Raw genomic sequence first — 23510 nt, 5'->3', positions numbered from 1 at the left:
GTATCTAAGTAGCTGTCAGGCGAGAAATTATGGTTTTTGCTCAGGCCCCTGAAAAGCCTCTGACTCCCGACTGCGGAGTGTGCTGTCGGGCCACAGACAGCCAAATGGAGAGGCAATTTTCCCAAATCCCTGGACGCGCTGATGGCTTTTTGCGCTGAATGGTGGTTGAGTGTGTATGCTCCCGCTCTGAAAAGAGGGCCGCTTATATGCCATCCGCACGCACACCCGACAACACAATACAACCTCTCTCCAGTCCTGTTAACCATAGACTTGCCAAAAAAGCCTGAGAATTAGTGTGTCATTGTACATTTAATTGAAAGTTCCCAAATGTACTCATGTTTGCGGAGAATTTATTTTGGGCCTCTCTTGATGCTCATTGCTTTGAAATTGGCAGAGTGCAGTATTCAATTACAGGCATGTACTAATTCCATTAGTACATGCAGTGCATTTTTTTAATTCTTTATTTTTTAAACCGAATGAGTCAGAGAAGGTAATATAATTTTGGTTAACCCTACTCTTGCGTACTGCAGAACAGAGACACTTCCACAAAACAACACTGTAACACAAGCCTACATATATGCATACATTGCCCACAAACATCATTCTCTCATGCATTGATATTGACTTGAACATGCAACAACACAACACACACACACACACACACACACTCTCTCTCTCTTGCTTGTGCACACTCAGGTCAGCTCTTCAACACACACACACACACACACACACACACACACACACACACACACACACACACACACACACACACTCTCTCTCTCTCTCTCTCTCTCTCTCTCGCTTGTGCACACTCAGGTCAGCTCTTCCTGTGGTGAGCCCCCTAGCTGAGAGCATGTGTCTGATTTTGAATGTTGCCTGAATTCCATTTGAGCTGTCCTAGTTTCTCTGGGTTCTCCTCTGTTTGACTGAAGATTGAGGATCCTCCTCCCTGGTGCCTCATGATAGTGGCTTTATGGTCTAGCTCAGGGGTCCCCAACCTTTTATGTACCATGGACCGGTTTGATTCCCATTTTTATTTCACGGACCGGGGGAGGGGGGGTTCCATGTTCCATATGTGTTGTGCATGCATTACTTGAAAAGAACTAGCTCCAGTTATGTATGAACAGTGAAGGTAACGAACTCTTAAAAATGTGAAAGACGTGAACTTGAAAAAGTGAAAATTGAACAATATGAACTATGAAAATTGAACAACTTGAAGCTACATCTATCAAGTGTGAACATGCTTAACAAAATATGGGAACAAAACATGGGAACTAATATAATCAGTGGAAGCCCTGTGCTTGTTTCCCTGCAACAAGAAGGTTCCATCTGGGGGTGATGGAAGACAGTGACACCCTCAGTGTGTTTGAAATGTCCAGTCGATTGCGCAATTTGGTCTTAGTTGCAGTCATTGCAGAAAACCCGGCCTCGCATAGATACGTGGTGGGAAATGGTAGCAACGCTTTCAACGTCAGGATATCAGGATATTCTGCTTTGGTTTTGATCCAAAAACCCGCCAGAGAGGTTTCCTTATACACACTCTTAAGACCACCGTCATTTGCAATTTCGATCAACTGTTCTTCCTCCTGCGCTGACAAGTTAGGACTATTTGGGATATTGAGAAGTGGGTTGCGGACCCACTCATTGGTTTGCCGTGGATCTTTGGAGGATGGGAAGTAGCCTAACGCTCAAACTCATTTGAAAGCGCAACAAGGTGATCGCGCACCAGCTGCGAGAGAAAGGGCCCTGCCTCAGTCTCTCCCAAAACCCCCACTATACTGTTTGGAACATATCAAATACACCCCGTCCCCATTCGTCCCCACAAATCAAGCTTGGCTTTAAATGCAGCGACTTTATCTGCCAGTTTAAAGACAGTCGTCATTCTCCCCTGGAGTGACAGGTTGAGGTCATTAAGCAACCCGAATATCAGGGATGGATTACTGCACGGGCCTACCGGGCCCAGGCCCAGGGGCCCAAGGGGTCAGGGGGCCCTAAAGCTCAAGCCTTTGCAGGGAATCATTGCCTCAATATCAACAAATCAGGATGTAGGCTATGAATCTGATTGAATTTAGTATTGGCCATCCCCAAAATGCACCAGAATACAGGAAATCACATCAAACAAGTTAAAAAAAATTCTGGGGGAGGACCCCCAACCCCCCCCTCCCACATATACGACAATAAGTGGGGGGCCCTTAATACATCTGGGCCCAGGGGCCCGAAAGTTCATAATCCACCCATGCCGAATATCCCACACAGGTAAGCGAGTTTTGACACCCAGTCCTCATCACTAAAATGTGCAGCTAACGGTGACTTTTTTTCTGTAAGAAATTTCTGCAGTGGCTCTCGAACACTCTGGCCAGTGACCTGCTAAAGATGCTTGTTTTTTGTTGCTCATTCTAGCAGTTTAGCTAACTTTGTGTGACACTACCTTTCGCCAAGAACTGATCAAGTGAAGTGAGCTGACCTGAGGCTGCGCAGCGCTGAAGGCAATATGTAAAGTATTGAAGGCAGGACAGACAGACGTAAGAAAATAGACCTTGCAAAATGCAAACATGCGTGCAATCAAACAACTGCATATAGGCCTATGTCATGTAAAAACGTGACATTATTGCGAATCCGCTGCGCGTCGGGGTTCTGTTCTCACTGTCGGGACTTATTTTATGATAATTACCGGCGGAAAATACATTATCCCTTACTTAGTTTGCATGCATTTTTTTTAAACTCATGTCGTAGGCTACGGCCCGGTTAGGAATGTCCCACGGCTCGGTGGTTGGGGACCGCTGACTGCTCACCTTTCATGAGTGAGAAGACACAGTCCTTGATTTTGAAAGAATGAATGAGATGGATGTGCGTCAGTGTCCTCTTTTTCACAGCTATTTCCTGAAATTAACATCTTGATTCTTTGCATCAGATGTTTTTATGAACTTGCTGTTTTTGAAAAATGTAAACCGGTGTTTATTGTGTTTAATTGCCATTCAGTCGTTAGTGAAATGATTGAATTTAATTGAATAATTGTAATTAAACAATCCTGATGCATTTTGTGTTGATAAGAGACCATATGTGCTGCACCTTCAAGCAGAACACATACAGTTAAAATCTTTAGTCATTAGCTTTTGTATTTTGGACTGAGAGGGCACTTTGCCTTTTCAAGACTGCCAGTACAGTATGTGCCTTGAATAACAAATTGCAACAAACCAACAAACCAACCTATGATTTTGGTTTTGAAAAAGTCAATAGTGTCTGATTGCTTTCTTAGTGGTGAGAGCTTCAGCAGGTGTACTGTGAGAAGCTGTGTCATTCGAGGTCACATTATAAACTCTTTCAGCCACTTTGAATGAAGTTGAATAACACTAAACCTGATGTTTAAAGAGGTGCAGCATCACCGTTATCTAACAAACCATCTTCTTTTCTCTCATAACTTTTCCTAGAATGCCGTATCCATGTACTGTCGCCTGGGGTTTGCCTTTAAGAAGGGCCAGGTTATCAGCCCAGAACAGCTTCACCCCTCCTGGAAGAGCGCTCCCTCTGTCAACCGGTTGAAGTACGCCTGTCACCACTACAGTCTCCATCATGTAGACCTGTTTTAAGCCTGAAGCCTCCCTGGTCGCTGGCACTGTGAATATGTTGCTTAGCACTATACAATGCGTTGTGAGACCTCAAAACATCTATGGCTTTGTCAGTGCATTACACTCTTGATGTTGGGGCTGTATTTCTTTATAGCTTGTTTTGTAGTTACAATTACTTACAATTTCTGTGTGTGCCTGTGTGTGCCTGTGTGTGCCTGTGTGTGTGTGTGTGTGTGTGTGTGTGTGTGTGTGTGTGTGTAACAGGGGCACCATGGACCCTCAGAAGATGCTGCTCTCATGGGAGGGTGGTAGCCCAGTGATGGAGGCAGGCTCCTCTGCCACTGACACAGACACCACCAGTCTGGAGGACCAGGGTACGCTACCTTTCAAGGGCCAAGAGCAAGTAGAATATTGCTTAGAATAAACCAAAGTTGGATTCATTGGACATTTGTTTATCTGTATTTTTCATGTATTTAAAATGAGGGGGAAACTGTGTGTGTATTTGTGTTAGTAGATGTAAGTGTATATGCATACATATAATGATGTTTCCTAAACAAAGTTCGGGAGGAGCCTTAGGGATGATTGACCGCAATTAACTCCCCCACTGCCGCCACCAGGGTATTTAAGCCGACCTCCTTTTCCTCACGTCACATGCTCTGGCGTTCGCGAAATCATCCACCCTCTTCCCCCTACTCCTCCATTTCACCGATTGCCCTGTTACTCATCCTCCTTACACAGGGGTGTGCAAGCGGTCATCGCTCTATCGCGATCTCCGCTTAGGCACTCCAGGACCACGGCCAGCTACCTTGCCAAACATGCGCTTCACTTATACACTCTAAGCATAGCAATCATACCGACGGGCGAACTAGTGAATGAATAGTTAGTGGATATATTAATGTGGATGGTATTGTGTGACAGTATTTTGTGTGTGTGTGTGTGTGTGTGTGTGTGTTCGTTCTCTCTTTGTATCATTATTAATATTCCACCATGTCTGTGCTTTCCCCCCATGTCCAGACACGGCCAGTGTGAGCAGTCTGAGTATCCCAGCAGCTCCGACTAAGCGTATCGCCTTCCTGTTTGACTCCACTCTCACAGCCTTCCTTATGATGGGAAACCTATCTCCGGTGAGTGTGTGTGCGTGTGTGTGTGTGTGTGTGTGTTAGGGGTGTAACAATTCACTGATGCAAATCAGAAACTGGTTTTAATATTAAAGAGGCAACAAGGACCAACAAGGATTAGTCTAAATGTACCATGAACTGGCCCAAAAGTTATTGGCACTTGTAAGCATTCTTATATTTCTGTAAAAAAACAATATTATTATTATAAATACTAGTGCCCGTTTAAACATGCTATTCCTGTAGAAAATGTAGCCCAATTACATGCCCCCAGGTAGGCCAGCTTTAAAAATAGGATGATTGAGAAACACATCATTCCAGCTAAGCATTCAATGATGAATACTGAATATTATATTATAATACATTGTAATAAATATGCAGTGAGCAGAATTTAAGCATGGCTGCTTTTGACATTTTTTTACAGATCAAAATGACAAGCCTAACAGCTGTTTTCAGTCAAGGCTATATGTTTAGCCTATTGAATAACCTGGTGGTCTAGAAGACAAACCATTTTGTGGAATGATGTATCATCATATGAAATTTGCAATGATGAGACTCAAAAACTGTCTTTGATAGCTAATAAGTGACATCACGCTCTGTCTGCCACATATTGTCTGTAGCTGGTCAAAATGACATAAGCCTAAAGCTTTGAGTTAAGATTATATGTTTAGCCTATTGAATAACTTGATGATGGAGAAGACAAACCATTTTGTGGAATGATGCATCATCATATGAAATTTGCAACGATGTGACATAAAAACAGTCTCTGATAGCCAATAAGTGACATCACACTCTGTCTGCCACTTATTGCCTGTAGCTGGTTATGCTTTGCATGTGTGACATTCTGAAACATCCTTAAATTCGGCACCATTATCCTTCAATTTGGGACCTTGCAGTCGGAATTGTCGTTTGTTTATTCAAAGTCTAAAGACGGTCCAAAGTAGCCTGGGTAATTCAAAGTATCAGTTTATTGCACATCATGTTTACGTCGTTTTGAATAGCCACTGTGTCACAACATCATCTCTCGTAGCCTACAGTGCTGTGTGAGAAGGGGAGTGGCTACAATAGAGCGGCGAAAGCCAATGTGTCCTTCTTTTACCGATTTACCGATATCTTTCGTATTTCTTTTCCAAACCACGTCAAACTTGGCACTGCACTTACTCGTGCCTGTAGCAAGACACCCGTCAAGTTTGAAATCAATCGGACGAACGTTTCGAGAGATATGCGAATATCAGAAAAACAGACAGACGTTCCTGTAGTTTATAGATAGATATTTTAAAGTATGAGAGAGAGAGAGAGAGAATATATATGTGTGCTTATATTTACATGAGGGAGAGTCTGTCATTGTTGTTACATTACATTACATTTGGCTGACGCTTTTTAACCAAAGCGACTAACAACATGGTAAACAGTAAGTTTTGGAACAATTCTCACAATTTTAGGACAGTTTAAGAAAACATTAGAGTACAGTAAGAATAAGTGCGTCGGTGAGTGCTGTTTTTAACAGTAACTTGTTCTTGTGCACACTGTACTGTTTGTTATTTCAGTGACCGGTAGTCTCTCTGTGTGCTTTGTGCAGAACCTGAAGAGCCATGCGGTTACCATGTTTGAGGTGGGCAAACTCTCTGACGAGACCCTGGACAGTTTCCTGATGGAGCTGGAGAAGGTGAGACTCACTCACAGCAGTCAGCCACCTTAGGAGGTGGAGATTCCCTCTAGTCAGAGTGGAGCTGTTGGAGCGCTCAGAAGCATGAGGTCCAGAGAGAGGGAGAGAGCAGGGTACGGGGGTGGATTGTGTGTGTGTGTGTGTGTGTGGGGGGGGGGGGGGGGGGGGCACTCATAAAGGCAGAAGGGATATTTGCACGTGAGCTGCTTCTCACATTGACACACAAATGCACGCAACCTCATTTCCTTGAAGTACTAGCACACACTGTGTCTATCTCTGGTGTGTGTGTGTGTGTGTGTGTGTGTGTGTGTGTTTGCTTTGGCATGTTTATGAATGTCATTGGATCTCATTTGTGAATGTGTCTGTTTGCTATGTGCTCTGTGTAATCTTATATGTGTGTGTGTGTGTGTGTGTTCAGGTTGAGAGCACTGCAGAGGGGGAAGCCCAGCGATACTTTGATCATGCTCTGACCCTCAGGAACACCATTCTCTTTCTGCGCTACAACAAAGAGCTCACCAGCGATCAGGGACCTGACGTGCCCAACATCGGTAAAATCGTGCGCACACGACAACATTCATTATACACATACCTGTATCTACCATTGATGTGTGGTAGATATCAATATAGAGGTCAGAAGTGAAAATTCATTGTCATTGTCACCACATGTATGTCCCAAGTCCAGAATGACTTGAGGCACGTACTTCAAATTATGTAGGAATGTTTACTTGGACTCTAAGATAAAGTGATTCGGTTTTGGAGGTCAAAGTTCAAGGTCACTCTGCCCACATGTGCTGTATGTCTCTTCCTTGTGAACACAATATCTCAAGAATGCATTAAGGCACGTTCTTCAAATTTGGTATGAACAATCATTTTAGCTAAAATAGCAACTGGCCAGATTACTTTCAATGTTATAATCTATGTGTTACATGCCTCGCCTCACAAATGGATGTCAAACAGAAATCTGTGACTGCGCAGAGTTACCAAACTATTCTAGTTGTCCCATAACTGAAGTAAATTTTTTGTAAAGGAAGGCAGTATGGCAGTTTAACCTACGTTGTATGTTTAGAAAATAGGTTGGGAAATAATGCAGTAGTGCCAGCATTATTTTACTATTTATGGGTGGTTCCTTTGATAAGATTGTTGATATCAATTGATATACAGTTGAAATAAACTTCAATAAGCCTAAAGACATAGGCAACCATTGAATCATAACCCATTCTGTTAAATTTGATCCGACCTGTTTTTAGGCTACTTTTAACTTGGCTACTTGTTTAGCCCATTTCTTTACGTAAAGGTTGACTGACTGTCATTAGCTTTGAATTAAGATATGAAGTCCTAGTGCTACTGAAGAAGAAACATGCTTATTACAGAAAGCACGAGAAACATTATTTTCAAATTCTTCTGTCCTCAACTTTCTCTGCACTGTCTCCCATCTCCATTCTCCAATTACTCATCCTGAAGAGCTGTTGCTCGAAGCACACGCTGCCTCTTCTCGCGATCAGAGTCAACTAATGATGAGTCGTAAGGGCCTATTACTTTGATTGATGCCTTCGGGTGATATTTGACTAGAATATTTTACATTTTCATTTTTTTGTTTTTTCATTTTCAAGTCAAGTCAAGTCACTTTATTATATAATATTATATAATATAATATTATAGCACATTTAAAACAACAGTGTTGCCCAAAGTTCTTCACAGGTGAGGCTATCTTACAAAAAAGCAAAGATGGGAGATTGACAAATAAAATGAAATTAAAAAGCAAAGATGGGAGATTGACAAATAAAATGAAATTAAAAAGGGGGATGTATAGTAGAGGCGTTAAGATGACAGTAAGACAGTAAGACACAAGCCAGGAAAAAAAATGTTACAATGCTTATAAAACTAGAGATAAAACATAGAATAAATGAATAAATAAATAGACAAGTAAATACACAAAGGGTCCAAAATAAGTTAATACTAAAATCAAGAAAAAATAAATAAATAACAAATAAAATAAAAGATAAAACTGAAATAGGACCAGTAAGGATAAGAAAACCAGAGAGTTATTTAGACAGAGCTAAAAGCAAGGCGGGTCATTCTGACCTGCCTGCAAATGACTTATTTCGGATCACCCCGAATTCACCCCGCTACTGCCTTCAAACAAATATGTCTCATTCGAATTCCATGCCATCACAGTGATCGCCCCAGCAAAACTCTACGTGCTGGTCATCTACCGCCCCCCAGGCCAACTAGGCGACTTTATGGACGTACTTGACACTCTGCTGTCCTCCATCCCTGAGCATGACTGTCCGCTTCTTGTTCTCGGCGATATGAACATCCACTTAGATACCCCAGGCTCAGCGGACTTTTTGGCCCTGATCCACTCCTTTGACCTCAAACTGGTTCAAAGCCCACCGACCCACAAAGCTGGCAAAGAGCTTGACTTGATCTTCACTCGGAACTGCAGCACAGACACCCTCATGGTGACGCCTCTCCATCTTTCTGACCACTTCTTCATTTAGTTCAACGTCAGCCTGACAGAACAGCCTCCGGCTCCTCAGCCGATGGTCACGTTCCGCCGCAACATCCGGAACCTGTCTCCAACGCACTTTTCCTCTGTGGTTGCCTCAGGTCTACCTCCACTCAACACCTTCTCCTCTCTGGAGGTTAATGAGGCCACAGACTCGCTCTGCTCCACACTGAGCTCGTGTCTAGACGAGCTGTGCCCTCTTACCACAAGGCCAGCTCCATCCAAACACTCTCATCCATGGCTAAATAATACCCTCCGATCGCAGCGCACCGAACTCAGAGAGAAAATTGTGGAGAGGAAATGGCACAAATCCAAACTAACTGATGACCTCAAAAACTACCAGACACTCCTGACCTCCTTCTCAGCCAGCATCACTGCTGCTAAGACGGCTTTCTACAATGACAAAATCAACAGCGCTACAGACACTCGAAAACATTTCTCAACCTTCAAATCGCTACTCAACCCTCAGCTGCCTCCTCCTCCATCCAGCCTTATTGCAGATACCCTCGCCTCATTCTTTACAAACAAAGTGGCGGCAATCAGCAGTCAATTCTCTACATGCCCACTCAACGCATCTGACTCAGATACCGCACTCCTACAACCTCTAGGGACTGCTGGAACATCTTTTTCAGCATTCACGCCTCTCTCCGAGAGTGAAGTATCTAGACTCCTGACATGCAGCCGTCCTACCACATGCTCGCTGGACCCTATACCTACAAGCCTACTTCAGTCCATCAGCCTGACCATCGCACCAGCTATCACACATGTGATCAATGCCTCACTAACCTCCGGCACATTTCCAACAGCGTTCAAAATGGCCCGGGTAACACCGTTACTTAAGAAAGCTTCTCTCAACCCTACTCAAGTCGAGAACTACCGCCCTGTCTCACTCCTGCCTTTCCTATCCAAAGGCATTGAACGAGCAGTCTCCAAACAGGTCTCTGACTTCCTTTCACAGAACAACCTTCTGGATCCAAATCAGTCTGGGTTCAAAAGCGGCCACTCTACCGAAACAGCTCTGCTGTCTGTAACAGAAGCCTTAAAAGAAGCCAGGGCGACCGCTCGGTCATCAGTACTCATTCTGCTGGACTTATCGGCTGCCTTTGACACGGTTAATCACCGCATCCTTCTCTCTATACTCGCTAACATGGGAATCTCCGGTTCTGCTCTCTCCTGGTTTGAATCCTACCTCACAGGACGCTCGTTTAACGTATCATGGCTTGGTCAGCTATCTGCACCTCACCATCTCACCACAGGGGTCCCCCAGGGTTCAGTGCTGGGCCCCCTTCTCTTTGCTATCTACACCACCTCCTTGGGACAGATTATCCGTTCGCATGGCTTCTCATACCACTGCTATGCAGACGACACACAGCTCTATCTGTCCTTTCCACCTGATGACCCCTTGGTTTCAGCACGGATCTCGGATTGCCTCTCAGACATAGCTGCTTGGATGAAGGCACACCACCTCCAGCTGAACCTCTCAAAGACTGAACTGCTGGTCCTCCCAGCTAAACCTACCATACACCACGACATCAACATCAAATTTGACTCCCTGTCTGTTTCACCTACCAGGACTGCAAGAAATCTAGGAGTTGTTCTCGACAACCAACTAAACTTCTCAGATCATGTTGCCTCAGTCGCCCGGTCATGCCGTTTCGCACTCTACAACATACGGAAAATCAGGACTTATTTGACTCAAGATGCTACCCAACTTCTGGTTCAGGCAATAGTCACCTCACGACTCGACTACTGCAACGCCCTCCTGACAGGTCTCCCAGCCTGCGCAGTGAAACCACTTCAGATGATCCAGAATGCGGTGGCGCGCCTAGTCTACAACCAACCCAAAAGGGCACATGTTACCCCGCTGCTCATCCAGCTACACTGGCTACCTATGGCGGCCCGCATCAAATTCAAGGCTCTAACGTTTGCCTACAAAGTAGTCTCTGGTTCTGCTCCCACCTACTTGAATGCCCTCATACAGACATACGCTACCTCCAGACCGCTGCGCTCTTCAGACGAACGACGTCTAGCTCTACCACCGGTACGCTCAGGCCAATCCAAACTTCTCTCATCTGTTGTTCCTCGTTGGTGCTACCACTACCAGTTCCTACAAGGGCAGGGACATCCCTCTCCATTTTCAAAAAACTCCTGAAGACCCAGCTCTTTAGAGAACATCTCCTCATAGCAACACTTACAACAAGTGCTGATCCTAGCACTCACCAGCCGTCTTAAACTGACAAGTAACTATTAAAAACAGCACTCACAGCACTCACTGATGCACTTATTATCTTACTGTACTCTAATGTTTTTTAAATTGTCCTAAAATTGTTGAGAATTGCTTTAAAACTTAAACTGTTTACCATGTTGTAAGTCGCTTTGGCTAAAAATGCGTCAGCCAAATGTAATGTAATGTAATGGATCAACCCACGCATCACTGATATCTAGACACATAAAATATGCATGCATGGTTTGCACACATAGGTTTGTTTTCTGGAAGAGGTTAGATAAGGTTGCCTGCAAAATAATTTTATGTGTACAAGACTGCCTCCCTGCTACGCACCTTTCATCTGAACTTGTACAAGCACGCAATTCATTTCTTTCTTTATTTTTAGAGACAGTTGGTAAATTAAATTGAAGCAGTCTCAAACAGACAGACACACACACACACACACACATACACACACATACACACACACACACACAATCATATACTGTACACTTACTCATATTTTAACCACAGGACCATCTTTTTGGTTTTTGGCCTGAAATGCTCTTATCTATTCAGAGTGAAGACAAACACAAACACTGACTCATTTTTTTTATCACCTTCAAATTTTCAGTTGTAGTGATTCACAGAAATGAGCAGAAGCTCATCTTTAACACTCTCACATTGCTGTCTCACACTTACTTATACTACACACACACTCACATATTGACTCTTTCTCACACATTTACATATTACTAAGATGGCACACTCACCCCACACATATACACACGCACACACACGCACACACACACACACACCCACACACACGCACGTGCACACACTGGCTGTTACATCTGTGGGCTAGTGAACCATCAAGACTAAATCTATATAAAGTTTTTACAAGCCCCGTCAGCCTCATTACTGGCCCTCCGCCCGGAGCCAGGCACATTTCTTGGACTGGAGTCTGTGGGCGTTTAATCTGGACATCAACACTCCAGATCCACTCCACACCGACACACACACACACACACACACACACACACACACTAACACACACACACACTCACACACTTGTGTGTGACCAATATTCTCTCTCTCTGTCTGTCTGTCTGTCTGTGTCTCAGGGCTGCCGTTGGACCTGTTGCGCTGTGAGAGTTTGCTGGGTTTGGACCCGGCCACCTGCAGCCGGGTGCTCAACAAGAACTACAGGCTGCTCGTCTCCATGGCCCCACTTAGCAACGAGATCCGGCCAATCAGCAGCTGCACACCACAGGTACCGCTTAAAATCATCACAGGCAGAAGGCGCCTTTGGGCTACCTTCTGTAACTGCACCTGGCAAGTCACTCACTCACTCACTCACTCACTCACTCACTCACTCACTCACTCACTCACTCACTCACTCACACACACACACACACACACACACACACACAGGTTTATATAGTAGGTTTCTTTTGACTCTGTAACCCCCCCCCCCCCCCCCCCCCTCTGATCTAAGCTGCATTGACTCATGATGTTGTGTACCTATGGAATCTTGCGAGAGTATGAGTCATGGTTGGTTCCTTCTCTTCTGCCCTCTTTCCTTCTCTCTCACTCTCACCCTCTCCGTGCTTCCCTTCCCTCCCTCTGTATTTGTCTCTCTCTCTCTCTCTCTCTCTCTCTCACTCTCTCTCTCTCTCTCTCTCTGTCTCTCTGTCTCTCTGTCTCTCTGTCTCTCTGTCTGTCTCTCTCTCTCTCTCTCTCTCTCTCTCTCTCTCTCTCTCTCTCTCTCTGTCTCTCTTATCCAGCACATTGGTCCTGCCATCCCCGAGGTCAGCTCCATCTGGTTCAAGCTCTATCTGTACCATGTGACTGGACAGGGTCCGCCCTCTCTACTGCTGTCAAAGGGTTCCAGGCTCAGGAAACTTCCAGAAATCTTTCAGGTTTGTCTACATGCAGATATGAAAATGTGTATGACAGGGTTCCCACGGGTCATGGAATTTCTGGAAAATCATGGAATTTTGGAATGTCTATTCCAGACATGGAAAGTCACAGAATTTGATCAGTTTTGGGGCAAGCTCATCAGTCATCAAAATACCAGGATATGCAGAATTGGTGTATATCTAGTTATTAGCTTTGCTGCTTGCTTGAGTAGCCCGGCTTTGTTTATTCACTGCCCATTCATTCATCTCCCGTTCTATAATAGTAAAAGATTCTTGAACGCTACCTGGCTGCTCTAAAAATCATTGGTCGATATATTTATACCATTCATAGTAAGTCATGGAAATTTATTTTTTGTCAGGGAAAAGTCATGGAATTTTACATTTGACTTAGAGTGGGAACCCTGGTATGTATGTATGTGTATAACAGAGGGACAGAATATAAGTTTGTGACTCCCCGTGTGTTTGTGATGACCAAAAACATTTGAAGCAGAAGAGAAGACTTGTGACCCTTCCATATCCCTTGCATATGTGCCTCAGTATGGAAACGCATGATTACAATCTGTGCCATGCTCTCTTGCACTTTCAGGTGTATGACCGGCTGCTAATTACTTCCTGGGGTCATGACCCTGGTGTGGTGCCGACCTCTAATGTGCTGACGATGCTCAACGATGCTCTCACTCACTCGGCCGTTCTCATCCAGGTTGGGAAAGCATCATGAACAGTCCTTAGACTGCCTCTGCCACAGGCAGCGGTTGTTTCAGGACTATTTTCTTGTCTGTTTACCATGAAACTACCACACATAACCTCTTTTGATACCCTAAATACACAACTCATAATTTCACAGCAAGGTATATACAGCAGCAAATTCACAGCACAGATATACACGGCAATTTCATTTCTTGTGCTATATATGGGCGATTTCCCACAGTGGCAAATCAACGACAAAGTTTATTTAGCATTACACAGCATGATGCAGGATGCAAAGCTGCAAACGTCACCAAGCCTATTTAGCGTTGCGCAGCATGACCTGAGATACAACAACAATGCATAGCTGGCTGGTGGCTTGTAAGTACTTGTACTTGTACAGCATAAGTAAGATCTCGCTAATTGTCTTAGTAGGACTGTTTTTGTTCCAGTAAAAAGCAGACAGACCAAACATACTTTGTTTGGTTCGTCTGTCTTTGTTTGGACCAGACAGACCAAAACATACTTTGTTGATTGTATTATTTGGGCCTCAGACATTCAGCAAATCCTCAGCTTAATTTTCTGCTATGGTGACTTGCTCCTAGCTTGCCTTTGGTGTAATAAGACTTTCCCCTGTCTGACCTCCTTTTGATCTGTGTGACCTCTGTGTTCATAGGGTCATGGCATGCATGGCCATGGAGAGACTGTTCACGTCCCCTTCCCCTTTGATGAGGAGGAGCTCAAAGGAGGTGTGTAACCTGGTTATCATATTTTATTCCTAATTATACCTTATTTATTCCTATTATACACCCTAAACAAACATATCAACATAACTAGTAAACATGTACAGTACACACCCAGAGATCATCCCATGTATTTGCTATGACAACTGTTGTCATATATACAGACTATCATACTCTTAATGACATTGTGCTGTTCCTTCACAACAAGAGTTGCAATGACTGGTGAGTTACTATAAAGTTCAAATCAGATTCATTAAAGGTACCATCAGCGATTCTAAGCTATTTCTAACCCGTAACAGTTTTTTGTCATGCTCAGCAAATAACTCTGCTAGCTCTTCATTCCATAAGTAAAAAAACAAAGTGGAGCAAGCCTGTCCCCCAAATATAACAAAATACCTTCATCAAATGGAAGGGGAGTTTGGGGAGGGGATTGGTGAGTTTGCTCTCTGGTGTTTTGTTGGTGTTTGGTTCAAATATCAACGGACTAGATGTCATCCAGAATCCCTGATGGCACCTTTAATCTGATTCATTGGAGACAGGACCTTCAATGTAAAACCCGGTAGAGGAAATCCCCATGTTTCTCCCTCATCCTACAGTGTATGTGAAGGTACATAATGAGTTCAATGAGTTGGCTCTTACTCATCTGGGCCAATCTGGGCTAGCAGGCCAAAGAGAGAAAGAGTCTTTAGTCACAGCAGCTTCTCCGGTTGTTGCTTGAACTCTGATACTCTCCTTCAGTGTCTCTTAATCTCTCATGCCGTCTTGCTGCCGTCCTCCTGCGTTTGAAATAACCGTCTGTCTGCCTGCCTGTCTGTCTGCATGCAGAGTTCTCCTACTCCAACATGGGGGTGCACAAAGCCCTGCAGAGCCTCCGCGAGCACGTGGACCTGGAGCACCAGTGCGGCTACGTCACCATGCTCAACCACAACAACCGGCACCGCCGCAGGAACAGCGACGTCTCCGACGGACGGGGTGTGTGGTGGAGAGGGGACGAGATGGGGACAGACAGAGGTAGAGGGGGGGGGGATGGATGGACAGAACGTGAGATGGAGGCAAAGAGACAATAATAGAATGGAAATAAAAACATGAATACTGAAACGGGCGAAGAGACAGGGCGGACACAGGAGGGGGTGAGAGACACACACTAAGCTGAGATATGGTAGAGGGAGTAATATGGAGACACAGTCAGACTGAAGATTAAAAACAGGGTTCCCACGGGTCATGGAATTTCTGGAATATCATGGAAATTTGATAGTCTATTCCAGAAATGGAATATTATCATTTGTGGGGCAAAGTCATGACATATCAGGGAATTTTGCTGTAGCAGTTTAAAATTTACTTGCCAAAATACATTCATGCAAATATGTCCATGCAGAATTGGTGTATATCTGAAGTCAAAGATTCTTGAATGTTGCTATGCGGCTACTCTGAAATCTTTGGTCGGTATATTGTATGGTTTATTCTATAGTAGGTCATGGAAATTCAAGTTTTCCGTCAGGGGAAAAGTCATGGAATTTTACATCTGACTTAGAGTGGGAACCCTGAAAAAAACAATGTGAGAGATTGTGAGAAGGAATGCAGGGGGTGAACATGCAGACCAGGAGCAGATTCTCAGTGTCCATTTGTGAGGTTGTATACCAGTCCAGCTTGATCACCCTCCATCAAAGCTTCAGTTCTACTTCAAAGTCAGTCGTGGAGTTTCTCTTCTTAATGATGAAACATTTGCCTCTCACACAACAATCAACAAATGTGTAGAGAAGACCACTTCAAAACAACCTTTTAAAAAGCCAGTAAATATGTGAGCATTAGTCATCAGCCTTCCCTGGAGCCTATTGGATTACGCTGAGGGCAACTGATAGTGATCTCTGCCCTTCTGCCCAACTTTTTATAGAAGCACCTCTTGTTCCTCTTATTTAATAACCGCACATAATTGGGCTTCTCAGAGACCATTGATTGGTAGGCTGATCCAGTTAGTGTTCATTAGCAGATTGGTCCACGTCTCTGCTGAGGTGTGTGTGTGTATGCATCTGTATGTGAGCCTATTTCTAACTTTGTGTGTGTGTGTGTCCCTCAGGAGAATTGGAGATGGGTGGTGGCTTTGATGCTAATGGTAGCACAGAGTCCTTTGAGCTGGTTACTGAAGACAACAATGGAGACAGGAAGCCAGGCGTTGAAGGTATGGACAATGTCTCCTCAAGCATGAGACATTGAGCATGAACCAGACACTCGATGGTGTTTTATGCCCCCAAAGTCGTCTTCCAGGCAGGGCTGCCACCGCTGACTTAAAGGCACTTAATAACCCCAACCCTAACCTTAAAGGGGTGGTTCAGGATTTTGGACATAGGACCTCATTTCCAAGTTAGCAAGTGTGATCTTTATCAGTGGAGACCGTTTTCAACACGTTTCACACACACACACACATGAGGTCCTATGTCCAAAATCCTGAACCACACCTTTAACCCATGGCTAACCCTAGTGCCTTCCAGGCAGCGCTGCCTTGAAGACAACGTTGGGGGCATAAAACACCAAGAAACGAACCAGACAGAATGATTGTCTTGATGTGCTTCTTTTTGCGATTGAAGAAGTTAGTGACATGTCCTACACTCTTGCTACCACTTTATAAACTAAAAAGATTAGTGGAGGTATGATTTGAGATGGAAAGCTGATGTCCTGTTTGTGTGCCACATTGTCAGCATCATCATGTGAGGATGAGTGGGTGCCTCTGGAACTGTGCTTTGGGATGCCACTTTTCAGCTCGGAGCTCAACGGTAACATCTGCCAGAAGATAGCTGCACATAAACTCTGCAGCAAGGACAGGTAAGACACCCTCCCCATCAACATTATCCAGGTGTCTCTGTGGGGAAGGCACTACTACTACTACTACTATCACTACTACAACTTCTGTACTACAACAACAACTACTACTACTACTACTACTACTACTACTACTACTACTACTACTACTATCATTACTACTACTACTACTACTGCTACTACTACTATAACTCCGCCAATAATAATATTATAATCAGTAAAATCAAATTGATAAATGTTACAATACACTGACAAGTTGGCCAAAGTTTCAGTATACAGGCAGTCTTTTGACCATCGGAGACTAATAGCCGCAATAACAAAGGTCATCTGTTAGCATGTTTGTGTACATATGAGAAAAGGCTGCATGGATAGGGATAGTTCAGCAGGCTGTGCAACACAGCACTGAGATTGACCTCAGCAGTATTAACATCATATTAATTGTCCAATTTGCTGTGCAGTTTTTTTATAGCTGTGTCCATATTGTCATTCTATGAAATAGTACCCATAATGCTACAATGCTATGACTATAGCTATGTTATTAGTAGAAGCTTTTATATAAATGTGCTTGGATATAGTCTGATGGAGATGCTTGTCTAAGAATCTTAAAGCAAACTAGAATGGTAATCATGAGAACACATAATAGTGGGTGTTCTGTTATTTGTTAAAGCAACACCAAAGAGTTTTTTGTACCTTAAAATAATGTTTCCAAAATCGTTTCCGTGGTTCATCAACTCATAACAGGGTGAACGGCAATTCTGCATTCGCTTCGCGGCCCTCTATCGGCTATAACCGCATTATGTACGTTTGCCAGATCGGGTAGCGGATCTGTAGTTCAATAGAATGAGACATAAGAAACTACAAATTTGACTTGCATCTGATGTCGCAATACATCGTACTTTTATAAGTCATGCAAAATATTCTACCTTGTCTGTGGACATTGTTATTTGCAAAGCCGGTGCTGGATAAAGAAATAGCGTGCGTGCGACAGAGGGAAAGTTCTTTGGTGTTGCTTTAATATGTAGTTAGTTTTATGTTATTTAATGTTTTATGTCCAGCAATTTCAAACAAGTCATTCATAATTAATCTATGTTCATCAGTATTTACAGTATATGAACAACTGTTGATATATTGAATTATTTGTATTATTTGTTAATAATGTCTTATTTCCACAGTCTACAGGAGCTGCTACATTCCAGCCGTAAGCTGTCTTTGAAAGTGTTAAGCTTCGTCCAGTCATTCCAGGTGAGAACCTTCTTCTGACCCCGTGCCAGTATCAGACCAGACAGATCTCATAGTAGACATGCTTTATCTTTCCTAAATCATTGATTATTAGTGACCTTATATAGACCCTTTCAACAATAAAAACAAAAACAATGCTTGAACGTTCTATTTGGGCCCCAATCTACTTCCTCTACATTAAGATAACATATGGAATGTTAAAAAGGAAGTCTTGTGGGGCCAACTATGATGCTGATAATGGAACTCTCTTGAAAGGGTCCATAGCAGAGAGGAAATAGACTTGACCTTTGACAATGACCTCTGTGGTCTTCTGCCTGGCATGTATTAGCGATGCACTTCTGACCGAGATAAGTTCCATTTATTAATTATATATGCTTCCTGCATAGCACTCTTTGTAAAGCTTCTATTTGAAGCTGAAAGATTGAACAGTTGATACCTCAAAGGGCTCAGCAACAGATCATTAGGCTTTAAAAGTTCTTCTAGGACTCTAATGAGAATCCTCAGGACTTTAACTAAAACCATAGAAGTAAGCCTGCATGCTAAGGGTTGGGTAGTTACCACTTATCTAAGGTGTTAAAGCAGAACTCTATACCAAGAATATGTCCAGTACATATTTCATATTACATATGTGCATTTGACATTACAGTCTTATTACTACTCTCAAATGTGCACTCAGATAGATAGATAGATAGATAGATAGATAGATAGATAGATAGATAGATAGATACTTTATTGATCCCCAAGGGGGTCATTGGAGAGATCAGTTGACTCCTGACATCACTTTGTGACGTGTTGGCGGTCACACCTCACCTCTGTCTGGTCTCGCAGGACGGGGCTCAGACCGCAGACCCGGACAGCGGGGTGACGGGTCCCCTGAGCCAGCCGCCGGCCGAGGCAGGGGTGCCGCTGCCCGCCCTCAACCTGCTCTTCAAGGACGGCCAGCTGAAGCTGTGGAGCGGCCGGGCGCCCCCCGCACTGCACATCTCCGCCCTACAGAAGGACGTGCTCACATAGAAACTCCACCCACCCCACCCCAGCCCCAACCCCAACCCCACCCCACCCCACCCCAGCCCGCCTGCTCACTCCCCAGGCCCCTCCCCACACACCCACCTCCCCCATGGTCAGTCGGTTATCGATCACTTCATGTCTTGACTAGGTTGCCGTGGCAACGTTGGGTTTTTAGTTCGGCTCCATCCTCTTGCCCACCCTTCAATTGGTGCTGCTGTTGCCGCCGGCGATGCTGCTGCTGTCATATCTGGAGGCATTTCTGAGGAAGGGACCTGAGGTGTGCATAGCCCCTCCTGAGCCGGAGTCGCTCAGACCAGCCACTCATACGCTCACGCTCACACACACACACACGCTCACACACACACACACGCTCACACACACACACGCTCACGCGCGCGCGCACACACGCACACACACACACACGCACACACACACACATACACACATACACACGCACACACACACATACACACGCACACACACACACGCGCACACACGCACACTCCCAATCCCTCCAGACATGCAGTTGGCAAATATCACCTCAGTCCGCACAATGAGATTAGTCATTTAACATGGAAAGATCAGAATGAAAACAATATGTAACTAAAAAAAAAAATCACAAACAACCTTATGTTGATGGTCGCTGTAAATGGACTCAGCTTGGATAATATATCATGTATAGGACCAAACCTATGGCCATGTGGTGTTGCCCAGGTATCCCGTATCTCTGACCCCCAGCCTCCACGTGTTGTCATGTTCTGTGGTATTTGATGCATGGAGACATTGCACACAATCTCATAGGAACATTCTCAGGCTATCTGAGTAACCAGTCTGCTAGTATGAAGGTTGGCTTTTGCACAGAGCCTTTTTGAAGTTCTTTATGTGATCAAAAATGTTGATTTCAAAATTTATTTTTCTTTTTTTGTTTGTATGATTTGGGTTTTCAATTCCATTTTTCACATCTGTATAGCCTTGCTGTCTCCATGATAAAAAAAAAAAGGTGGAGTTCACCCATCAAGACAGCAGAGGGCGCAGTATATGGTTACTAAGAGTCTATGAATGCCCGGCATTGATCAACGCACTAAAAAGCTCCGTAGGCTTTTCATGGCATTTTTCCCTATACAGGGAGTGACCAAAGACCAGTTTTCTTTGTTTTGTTTCCTTTTTTTAAAAAAAATGTGTGTTTTTACCTCTCTTCAGTGTCTTTTTTAATTTGCTGCCTTATTGCATTGATTGCTTGGTGCCCAGGAGACTGCTGACCTCTCTTCTGTCTGTGCTGGGAAGCCGCTAGTGTGTAGTGCATTCTGGGCTGTGTTTTGGAACAGATCCCGTTGGCTAAGTTAGTTTACAGCCTCTTATCTCAGATGTCCTATCCAGAGAGGCAAAAAAAAAGGAAAAAAAAATCTAGGGCTCAGCCTGACAAACCTGTGGCTTTTTTTTTTTTTTTTAGTTTTGTTTTTATCTTTACACATCACATGTCAAACATGAATTGAACTCTTCATCTGATTGTGTAGTGCAGCCACGGGTGCTGCTGGTGCTGTCTTAGGACAGCTCTTCGCCCCGTTGGGTTTCTTTTGTTTTTGATGTTTTTCGCCTTGTGCTCTTCTTGAGAAGGGAGTTGCAAAGTGTTAAGTCTAACCCCCATTGTGGTTGTTTATGATGGTGATTAAGTGAGAGGTCTTGGTGGAGCATGATGTGTGTGTAGAGACCATTGTGCGTGTGTATGTATGTATGTGTGTGTGTGTGTGTGTGCGCTGTGCACAGTGTACAATTCAGCCAATCCCAAGCCCATGTCCTCACCTCCCACTACCCTTTCATGACTAGACGTCCCACCTCCCAACATCCTTAGCCTAAGCACCAGCCCTTGTCATCTCAAACCCATCACAGTGTTAGAAGACAACCAATAGTTTTATAAAGTCTACCCACATTTTAGGAAATCTTTGTTGTAGCTTGTGCAATGGGACTGTGACTACATGCTCTTGTAATGAAATGGGTACATTCCTCCTCTTCCCCCATCCCAGTGAAGAAAACATATGTGTTACTACAAAATGAATATGTAAAAAGTATATGAAAATATGAATAAATATGTTACAATATAATACCCCCTACATGACGTATTGTCTTCATTGGTGCCTTTCACTCTAAAGTACAGTATCTCAACCAACTGTCCTGATCAAACAAGTTCAGTAACCACAAAGTTGTGTTTGAAAATTATTCAAAATAGTCTGGCATCAGAACTCTGGATAAAAGATCTGTTCTCTGGAGAACACATAAAATACACATTCAGCGTTTTTCCTCATTTAAACATTCAGTCCAAAAAACATATCTGTGGCTCCGAAAAGGATGGACCTACACTCTTAAAACAAATGTGTTGTCCCTATCTGTATATATGATGTGTTCAAAAACAATGCAAGTTGTGTTGTTTTCAACACATTGTGTAGCAAATAAAAAAAGGAAACAACACAAACTCTGTTGTCCCTATCTGGACACAGAGATGTGTTCAAAAACAACGCAAGTTTTTTTTCCAACACATTCGTTTTAAGAGTGTAGTGATGAATTGTTTGGTTTAATGCTCATCGCTGGTATTAGATTTCTCAATACTATACAGCTTATCACTCCATCACAATGAGACTTAATGAAATAATGGGTTAGTGGGAGGGATTATGTATCCGTTTTCCCTAACATACAGGTGACACCAGAAGGATGCAATCGGCAGTAAAGATAGGTTCACAGCTTCTGCTGGGCCTGCTGCACCATACATGCATCAACATTGCTTTGGAGAGAAATCAAGCTTTGTTTTTCACTCTTCCACAGTTGTTTTGGTCTGATGGCATTACATGACAATCAGTTTGCATATTATGTGCTATGTGAAAATGGTTCCCTTCATCCAAAGTCTCCATCTGTGGAAATTACCAGACTGTTTGCTGTAGGGTGTCTGATTGACTTCACCCTAAGGACACAAACATAGCCTAGGCCATTAGAAGGTTGAAGGGTTTCGTAACATCCTAATGAATACTGAGTGGATGGATCATTGTTGGGGGGGAAGTTTCCTGTGTTTTTTTTCCATGTGTGTGTGTTAAGGCAGAGACCTTCTAATGTGGAGACACAGCACTCAAAAAATACTCCATAGAAATGCATGGGGCTAGTTTGTCACGCCAATATGGCCGTTGTCTACACATATCCCATCCCTTCTTCGGCAAAACGTCGACATGTGAATACATTGAGCCAATCATGTAGTGTGATGTGAATACATTGAGCCAATCATATGGTGTGATCTCGCTGCTGGAGCAAGATTGGTGTCGTGAAGCCTTGCGCACGCGCAGTTCGACCCAAAGACTGCCCATAAAACGTTGGTATATGGCCGCCGAGTGGAGGGACTTGCCTAAAAGGACTTTGGTTAAGGGTATAAGAACTGGTTTCACCCACAGATAGGCGGGCTTGTTACTTTGACATTTCATGTGGGTAACATGCCCCGCGGTATCGTGAATAAAGCTGCAGTCTCACACCAATTTTGACCACATCAACACTCTATGGACCCTTTCAAGAGAGTTCCATTATCAGCATCATAGTTGGCCCCACGAGGCTTCCGTTTTAACATTCCATATGTTATCTTAATGCAGAGGAAGTAGATTGGGGCCCAAATAGAACGTTCAAGCATTGTTTTTGTTTACCTTGTTGAAAGGGTCTATACAAGTGGCAGAGGCAGAGCGGACAGAACCATGTAATGTAACCGGATGACAGTAGTGGCCACAAGCCTACGTGGCCTGCCACCAGATGAGCATCTTTCAGGCTTGGAAAGGCGGCTTTGTTTTCCCCCTGACTGCCTTCAGGTATTGTGTATCTGTGCTCCACTTGGTATGCATTTTGGGATGGTTTATCTTTCAATAACTGTGTAGTTTCCATCTAAGATGTCATCAAATGTTCCTGCCGCGCCCCCCCCTCCACCCCACCCCCCCAAGTCTAGCATGGAGAAGTGCCCTCTAGATTTTTTTTTACTCCTACAAAACCTTTCCAGGTCCCTAGTGCTGAGGGTAGCTT

At 43.9% G+C, this 23510-nt stretch overlaps 1 protein-coding gene across 3 annotated transcripts in view; it reads left to right on the top strand.

Annotated features, from left to right (window-relative positions):
* fam91a1 (family with sequence similarity 91 member A1) overlaps window positions 1–19521 on the top strand; it is a 29362-nt gene extending 9841 nt beyond the window's left edge. Inside the window, exons 11-24 of one of the 3 annotated variants that reach the window (XM_042077139.1) lie at window positions 3429–3541; window positions 3831–3940; window positions 4581–4690; window positions 6261–6347; window positions 6766–6895; window positions 12187–12335; window positions 12850–12984; window positions 13571–13684; window positions 14345–14417; window positions 15237–15383; window positions 16486–16587; window positions 17105–17228; window positions 18398–18467; window positions 19293–19521. In XM_042077139.1, coding sequence (XP_041933073.1) covers window positions 3429–3541; window positions 3831–3940; window positions 4581–4690; window positions 6261–6347; window positions 6766–6895; window positions 12187–12335; window positions 12850–12984; window positions 13571–13684; window positions 14345–14417; window positions 15237–15383; window positions 16486–16587; window positions 17105–17228; window positions 18398–18467; window positions 19293–19478 — 1650 coding nt within the window. In that variant the 3' untranslated portion in view covers window positions 19479–19521. Of the gene's footprint in view, window positions 1–3428; window positions 3542–3830; window positions 3941–4580; window positions 4691–6260; window positions 6348–6765; window positions 6896–12186; window positions 12336–12849; window positions 12985–13570; window positions 13685–14344; window positions 14418–15236; window positions 15423–16485; window positions 16588–17104; window positions 17229–18397; window positions 18468–18719; window positions 19263–19292 lie in introns of those variants that run through there. The other 2 variants (XM_042077138.1, XM_042077140.1) reach the window with 2 other exon arrangements.
* Window positions 19522–23510: the final 3989 nt, after the last annotated feature.

This window comes from Alosa sapidissima, chromosome 21 (genome assembly GCF_018492685.1).
Source record: "Alosa sapidissima isolate fAloSap1 chromosome 21, fAloSap1.pri, whole genome shotgun sequence".
In the NCBI taxonomy this organism is placed as follows: Eukaryota; Metazoa; Chordata; class Actinopteri; order Clupeiformes; family Clupeidae; genus Alosa; species Alosa sapidissima.
The sequence above is the reverse complement of the archived record's forward strand: the minus strand, read 5'-3'. Positions and strand labels throughout refer to the sequence as shown.